The sequence below is a fragment of the Platichthys flesus genome, chromosome 12, assembly GCF_949316205.1.
Source record: "Platichthys flesus chromosome 12, fPlaFle2.1, whole genome shotgun sequence".
Lineage (NCBI taxonomy): Eukaryota > Metazoa > Chordata > Actinopteri > Pleuronectiformes > Pleuronectidae > Platichthys > Platichthys flesus.
Genome location: NC_084956.1, coordinates 10,344,988 through 10,353,187, shown reverse-complemented (window position 1 = coordinate 10,353,187; position 8,200 = coordinate 10,344,988). Strand labels below are relative to the sequence as shown.

Genomic DNA, 8,200 nt, shown 5'->3' with positions numbered 1-8,200 from the left:
GCATTTCTCCCTTCATTGTTTACTTCATGTGAGTTGTGTTCAGATGTCGATGGAAAAAGGCCGGACAACACTTTAAAACTTTAATTTTCGTTCGTTGTTGAATTATTTACATCGTCCAGTTTCTCTGCCGACAACGTCAACAGATGATGATACAGATCAAAACATTCAACAGAGGAAGACCTCTCGCACAAAAACAACGTTGGCTGTAGAAGAAAGCACGGATTGTCACCGCAGAAACTCCTAAGGCTCCCCACACACTTCATCAAGTGTTTCAGACCAAATACTTTGATTCAAGGCAGACTCGACATTACATTTCGAATACATCATGAGAAATATATTAAAGTATTTCCTCTAAATCCACTGAGACGATGTAACCAGTCAACAGTCCATGATGTGGTTTTTATTTGGGGAACATCAAACTTCATATTGAGCAGAAATGAGGAAAGAGTCTCAGAGATAAAAAGGGAAATGAGAGGGAATCTGCATTTGAGGCAATTTACTGTGTCTGACATGAAGTTTGATTGAACGCAGGCTTAAGACAGAAAGCAGTTGTAAGACATCAGTGCAGTGTTAATTTAATGCCCAGAGGAGATTGATTCACAGTCAATTAGCTGCTAAAAAAAAAAAATTACAGACACACGATATTAAAAGTCCGTAAGCAGTTGAAGAGAGCAGCAAGTTGATTAAAACAAATGTGAACACATGAGACTCCCTGACCCGTTTTGCATTGGATTCACCGCAGCATATTTCCTCTTTAGGAATAAAAGAGGAATTAAAAGCTCGCCAACGTTGAAATGATCCGTGTGGTGGTCGCAAAGGTGCAAACAGCTTCCTGTCGCACACGTTACAAAGTAGGACTTAAAAAAAAAAGAAACACATTTTACACTCATGACAAAAAAAAAAGATGAATTTCTTCCCCTAAAGCCACGCCTTTGGTTTAGCAATGATAACACCACTGACATTCACATGATCGTCACTGACAAAATACCTATTGCCTATAGCACCGTTATGAAAATGAAGCACTGAGGTTGTCTCTGTACATCATAAGGTTGAAGTCACGGCTTAAAAATAAAACCCTGCTTCTAGTGGCATAGATCTTTTTTTTTTTTTTTTTTTATCTTCAGAGGATTATTTTTTTTTGTGGCGTTCGTTTACCAGGGAAGAGCTTTGAATAGTGATGGTTCCTACTGAATGTTTTAGATGCAAGAAAAGGATTCGTTACTGAGACGTCCTCTGCAACGCCTCGCTTTCAAAATTATCTTCCCATCTCTTTTAAAGCTGACCCTGACTTTGGCTTTAGTTCTTCCCATTAACACTTGTGTTCTACGAGTGACCGGAGGTGGCACTTGTAGCCCACGAGCAGCTGTGGATCAGGACGAGCAGGTGGTGGTATTTAGAGGACAAGTTCCTTGGGCACCTCCCAGGTAAACTCTGGTCGGCCGAAGTGGCCGTAAGAGGCTGTTTGCTGGTAGATGGGCCTCTTCAGGTTCAGTTCCCTGAGGGAGGAAACAGAGGAAATGAATCATCAGAGGTGGGAAAGTCCACAGGATAATAGAAGCAGTACTTGTTCCTTTTCATTCTGTGTGTTTCTAAATGGTTTCACATCTGTAGTCAAAACCTGTAATCACCTCACTGAAGGGATTTCGTATCACAAGATGCATACTCGTGGACAGATTACCTGCTCGGAGGATCCGTACATTACAGAGCCACAAAGTCCTGACAGGTGATATCGCACAAGTTGTTTTTTTTTCTCACACAAAAGGATTATTTTAAACTTTAATTTTGAAAGAGGGGTCAGAAATAATTACACACTTGAGTTTAAGATAAATTTACAGCATAATTTTTTGTGTTTCGTGCTGAAAATAAACTAATAATACAATACTATGGATGACCATCTTTATCTAAGTCTGTATAAATTCACAGTTTGATAACCTAATGTTTATGTTATCCTTCTTTTCTTATCTCATCTTAAGAGCTACTGTCTTGAAACTAGTGTTTACATTTTGAAGCTGTCTTTGGGGCCCTCTAGTGGGTATATATATAAAAAAGGGCAGAAGACAAATGCTATAACGATGCACACATTTTCAACAGGCTGCAAATAATAATTCACTATCAAATAATCTGACGATAACTGGCTGATTTTTGAGTCTTAATTGATCATTATCGATAAATTCTCAAAAAAAGTGGTGGAAATCCATCATCACTTCCCAGAAGTGAACACAACGTCCTCAAGTCACTTATTCCTTTGCACACCCAGCAGCTGGATTAGTCATTTACTGACATGGTTGATGTTAACTAGCATAATATTCTCGAATTTTAGAGGCTGCAAGCTGAAATTTGTTGTCTTTTTCCTTGAAAATAGGAATAATTACTAAAAAAAAAATATAACTAATCAATAATCAAAAAAGTTGCGTATCAAATTTCTTTGCATCTGCTAAATGATGAATACAATCAACTCTGCTTGGCCATCAGATTAACACAATGCTGCAGTTTCCACACAGCTGCCTCAAACACAGCAGTTTTGATTTGCTCGTGACAAACACAGAGCTCGTGTTCACGTGTTTACCTGACGATGACTCCGGGCCGCAGATCAAAGTTTTTGTTGACGATGTGGAGCAGCTCTGTTTCTGATTTCTGGGAGGAACCGTAGGTGAACACGGAGATGGACAGAGGCTGGGCCACTCCGATAGCATACGACACCTGGAACAGAACCAGACATGTAAATGTGAATGCTTCTATCCTCACATGTCAGCTGCTGGTCACTGACTCAGAGTGACAGGGAGTCGCTCACTCACCTGAACCAGGACTCTCCTGCACAGTTTGGCTTTGACCAGGGACTTGGCGACCCAGCGAGCGGCGTAGGCCGCTGAGCGGTCGACCTTTGAGAAGTCCTTTCCGGAAAAGGCTCCGCCACCGTGAGCTCCCCAGCCTCCGTACGTGTCTACGATAATCTTCCTGCCCGTCACACCAGCATCGCCCTGGGGACCCAAAAATAAGATAAGTGGTTACATTTCATTTCTCCAAGTTTGCTTTAGATGAAATGAACAGTGCAGGTGTGTTCATCACCTGAGGTCCTCCAATGACGAAGCGACCGCTCGGCTGGATGTGGTAGATCGTCTTGTCGTCTAAATATTTAGCTGGAACCACGGCCTTGATCACCTGAAAGAGTCAATGCAACATTTAAACCTAAAAGAAACGACATCCTGAGTTATTCATTAGTGCGAGCTGACAGTTAGACGTGAATGAGTCTCTACCTTCTCCTTTAGCACACTCTTCTGTTCCTCCAGAGAGATATAGTCATCGTGCTGGACGGAGATCACGACGGTGTGAACTCTCTTTGGGATCACGGCTCCATCCTTCTGCTCATAATGAACGGTCACCTGTGGGATGGACCTCAAGTTAGTTAATTACGGAAAACTACTGAACAGATTAACATGAAACTGGGAGGAAGGATGCGACGTGAGTCAGGGAGGAACTCATCAGATCAGCATTTGCAAGATTCTATTTCTTTGTTCTTTGATTTATCTAATTTCCCAAATTTGTATCATCCCCACAGGATGATGAAGTTTCCTGTGAATCTTTTTTAATTTTCTTGTACCGACCCTAACCGAAACTCTAAATGGGTTTTTGGTCTGATTTCCTTTAGCGTCTGAGAGAAAAAAATCTGTTGTAAAATCGAAAAAGAGCCAAAGATTCATGAAGCTTCTGCTGTCTCCTTCTTTCTGCTGTTGAGAATGACATGGGTCCAAATTAGAGACGTGAGAAAAGACTTATTATAAAAGTCATGCTAATTCAATATTTCACTGGTCTGGTGAAAATGTGTGCTAACTCTAATCTGAGATAAATCGAATGCTCTATGTTTGATTCCCTGGTTAAAAACCCGACCATCTCTCTCCTGCCTGATGGTCTAACACCCTTCATTAAACATGGGACAGAAGGAGATTATCAACTTTGTGCTGAAATATTCAACTTTTGACTGATTTCGAAGGAAGTTAGCCGCTTATTTTAAATACCCGCAGGAGCCACCGCTAATCAGATTTTGTCTGCTGGCACCGATATAAATCTCTTGGACGACAACCAGAGCAGAAACAATGAACTGAGTCACACTGCGACCAGTGTGATGGTGTTACCGCTTCAGTCCTCCTGTGTTTTGTAATACCGCACATATTACAACCTCACCTGGGTTTTAGAGTCGGGACGCAGCCAGGGGATGCTGCCGTCGCGTCTGAGCTCAGCCATCTTTGAGTTGAGCCTGTGGGCCAAGACGATGGTGAGAGGCATGCACTCCTCCGTCTCGTCTGTGGCGTAGCCGAACATCAGACCCTGTGAAAGAGAGAGAGAGAGAGAGAGAGAGAGAGAGAGAGAGAGAGAGAGAGAGAGAGAGAGAGAGAGAGAGAGAGAGAGAGAGAGAGAGAAAATAAAAAATAGTAAAATAGTAATAAATCCTAATAGTAATAAATCTGAATAGTAGCGTGCTTATAAAGCAATGTACACTTTTTAATATTAACATTTTTGTCTTGTGATTCTTTATGAAAAACACAGCTGGGCCTGTTGTCATGTTCCAGATGTTGTTCCATCGCAGACAGATTTCACTGTGTTTGAAAAACGCCTGTTTGGTAACATCACTATTGATCATCTGAGTTTTTTCAAAATAAAAACAGCAGCGTCTGTTCCTCAAATCTGTAACAGGACGGAGTCAATCGAACTGATACTGGATTTTATGTCAATACCCCCCCCCCCCCGGCCCTCCAGCCATCACGGGACCAAGGACACACTGAGCTATTGCAACTGTCTCACCTGGTCTCCAGCTCCAATGTCCTCCTCCTGTCTGTCAACATGGACCCCTTGAGCAATGTCCGGACTCTGCTGCTCCAGAGCCACCAGCACGTTGCACGTCTTATAGTCGAAACCTGCAGAGGGGGGGGCGAATGAGAGGAAATGTTGACAACCCCGACCACACTCTCCCTCTACTTGTCTTCTGCTGTGTGCTATATTGTCACCTTTGTCGGAGTTGTCGTAGCCGATGTGTTTGATGGTGTCTCGGACCACCCTCTGGTAGTCCACGTTGGCCCGGGACGTGATCTCCCCACAGAGCAGCACCATGCCGGTCTTACACACCGTCTCTGTGGACACAATCAACACATTACATTTGAAGTCGATTTACATAGCTCCTGACTTGGACACGTGTTCGTCCTGATTGCTGCTGTCAGTAAGTTTGCAGGGTCGCGATCTTGTGACATTCAGGGATCAATACTGAAATATGATAAATAATCTCAACAATAGACTCAGGCCTGTGGGTGAGAAGTTACTGAGATGATCCTCTTTCTCTCTCTCTGTGTCCCTGTGTGTTTACTCACCACAGGCCACTTTGGCATCTGGGTCCTGCTTCAGGTGAGCGTCCAGGACAGCATCACTGATCTGGTCACAGATTTTGTCTTTGGAGAAGAGACAAGCATGAAGGGAAAAGTTTAGATTCAGAATTTGAATTTGGGCCTGTTTGGGTTTTAGGAGCTTTTGTGGCAGGAATACACGTGTTTGAATGACACAAGTTACATGTTCTAGTTTTATTACTGTAGGCTTTGTATAATATTAACAATAGGAGATTTTAGCAAAGTTTCCAAATATTTCTCCTGAGGTAGAGGTCACATATGAAGCTAATATTTCAGACAGGAGGAGTTGTTGGATTTTCATTGTGGGATTTGAATGGAGAAGCAGGACAATGGCTCACAAAACACTCCATTCATCTCTCTGTCATCCTGCTGAAGCAACGCAACACACGTGTTACATCAGACACAACATCAACATCTGGTTGCACTGACTCTGCAGTTACACAGAGGACCTGGAGTTATACACACAACACAAATCAGGACGACTGATATTGAATATTGTTGTTAACAGTGCGCAGGCGTGCGACCACACATCTGACATCTGAACCATGGGCACACACTGTGTGAACAGCCCAGACCTCGAAGTGTGTTATCACATGGAAAGGTGCGGGCTGCGGCCTCACGCCAAGGCCACTCACCTCAGTGAATAGACAAATAGTGTGAGGAAAGTTTTTTATTTCATAACTAGAATATGTGCCTTCCTATGAGCTGCATTGTTATTTAATGGTAAAGAAATATTTGTTTTATTGATATATGTTCTAATAAACAGTGAGCTTGTAAGAAGACAGTGAGATGTGGCTCCATTTCCTCCGGACCTGCAGCTCTTAACAATGATTTTTCTACCACCGTGGTTTTCACAGCTGGTCGGGGGGCTCACAGTTCGCTCAAGTGCTGTCGTTATCTGTGAAGCTGGACAACTGGTCAGCACTGCTGCGTTTACTGATTATCGATTTGACACAGAGGACTTTGTCAGGTTAGGGATTACGACACATTGAGGGGGGGTGTGGGGTCCTGAAGGCAGCACTTTTATTATGAGGTTTCTACAAATACACTCGGTACGTTTCAAGGTATCAATTTTAAGTCCCACTATTCGGCATTAATGAACAATATACAAACATTTTATGAATGCTTTACATCACACTATAATGTGGTTGCACCCAAGAAGTTATAGTTGTTGTTATCAATTACAATCAATTACCACTAATATCTTCTAGTGTGATAACGACCATTTATTATATTTCTCATAAAGGCTGAATTGGGGGACACAAATTAAAGAGTTGCCAAGATGGGATTGATCATTTTTGGGACTTGAAAGCAACTGACAGCCACATGAAGAACCGTGAAGCAGAAATTAAAATTCTTGAATCCCCCCCCTCAAGCTAAAAACATTCCAGACAGAAAGTGTGATAAGGTCGTTCTGCAGCCGCTATTTTGATTCATAACGTGTATTCAAACATCTCCGTCTAATGTCAACATGAAACTTGTGTCCACACGTCGGCCTTTCCTCTATTTTGTGGGTCACTTTTATCTTCAGCGTGCAACCTAACACCCAGCTGTTGCCCAGAAGCTAGCACATGTTGCTGTGAATGGAATACCAGCCATGCTTGGAGAGTAAATATGCAGCTCTGTGGAGTTATTCTGGACATAAAGCCTTAACTCGTGGAGGGTTTATTCACATAACAATGTTTTATGGCAGTTTTAAGCAGACGTGTTGAATCTATTCCTCTGTGTACAGTTGCCGAAACGGCATAAGTGAAATTTTTGGATATTCCGTATTTTGGGTGTAAATCTGAAGTTGTCACACGTGTATCTGAAGTCGACTCACCTGGATGTCCCTCGCCTACCGACTCCGACGTGAACATGAATGAGCCATCATCCAGCAGATCACCCATTTTGTATACAGCACCAGGTACTTGGCGAGACTCGGCACACACAGGGATAAAAGGGTCCTCGGTTCCCACCAGTGAGCGTTCCAGACAGAAGTGAGAGCTGCTTTATATTCCCACTGGTCCTCTGTAAGAGAGAAACGAAGAAAGGGAGGCAAACAGCCGTGCAGTCAATACAAAGTCTATCCTCCAAAACTCCACGTCTGTGTCCACATGGCCCAATATATATGGCTAAGAGAACACACACGCACATACTGTCACTCACACGCACACAGGCACGCACACACTTGCTTTTCTCCTATCTCTATCTCTCTTTCGCTCTCTCACACACACACACACAGGCATGCACACACACAGTCTCTCTCTCTCTCTCTCTCTCTCTCTCTCTCTCTCTCTCTCCCTCTCTCACTCTAACACACTCTGTCACTCACACACACACAAACACACACACACACACACTCTCACACACACACACACAAACATACACACACATGTCATGTGAATCCATGGGACAGTCCATTCTGGGAGTGGGTGGGGAGGTGCATGATGGGAGGCCACTTCACTTTGTGGAAAACACTTGTTAACCCCTTGTGTACGACCCGTTTGCAAGAGTGTGTGTGTGTGTGTGTGTGTGTTTATAGTTTGACCCTGTGCTGCGACAGCTCCACTTTAGGATTTCGAGCAACTTGAGTGGTAACAGAAACATCTTTAACAGAGGGGTTCCCCCTCCTCTCCCCCACCATACACTCCATTGGGACAGCTCTGTCTGCTGGGACATGGCCAGGTCATTGGGCAGGCTATGGACAGTGGGAGAGAGAGAGAGAGAAAAGGTGGTTGTTTACTGGGAAAATGATGCAATCACTCCTGTTTACATTATGTTCAGCCGTAAATAACGATGAAACAACACACAGTTAATGCACGAGAGAG

The 8,200-nt window shown here is 43.3% G+C and overlaps 1 protein-coding gene across 2 annotated transcripts; it reads right to left on the bottom strand.

The window, feature by feature from the left end:
- Positions 1-66: 66 nt before the first annotated feature.
- Positions 67-7,582, bottom strand: mat1a (methionine adenosyltransferase 1A). 2 transcript variants are annotated; one of them, XM_062401343.1, is made up of 10 exons: positions 7,213-7,575; positions 5,358-5,435; positions 5,001-5,123; positions 4,798-4,910; positions 4,180-4,323; positions 3,255-3,380; positions 3,067-3,159; positions 2,796-2,978; positions 2,567-2,700; positions 67-1,496 (listed from the first exon to the last, which is right to left on the bottom strand). In XM_062401343.1, the coding sequence occupies exons 1-10, from the start codon at positions 7,277-7,279 to the stop codon at positions 1,394-1,396; spliced, it is 1,164 nt and encodes a 387-aa protein (XP_062257327.1). In that variant the 5' UTR covers positions 7,280-7,575; the 3' UTR covers positions 67-1,393. The 2 variants fall into 2 exon arrangements, with proteins under 2 accessions (XP_062257327.1, XP_062257328.1); XM_062401344.1 differs by lacking the exon at positions 67-1,496 and having other exon boundaries at positions 2,563-2,700; positions 7,213-7,582.
- Between the last annotated feature and the right edge of the window lie 618 nt (positions 7,583-8,200).

Coding starts and splice junctions, on each gene's coding strand:
- mat1a (XM_062401343.1), bottom strand. CDS start 7,279: ATGGGTGATCTGCTGGATGATGGCTCATTCATGTTCACGTCGGAGTCG. Junction 3,381..4,179: donor GTCCCGACTCTAAAACCCAG/GTGAGGTTGTAA, acceptor TCCATCCCACAG/GTGACCGTTCATTATGAGCA. Junction 3,160..3,254: donor AGAGTGTGCTAAAGGAGAAG/GTAGAGACTCAT, acceptor TGACTCTTTCAG/GTGATCAAGGCCGTGGTTCC.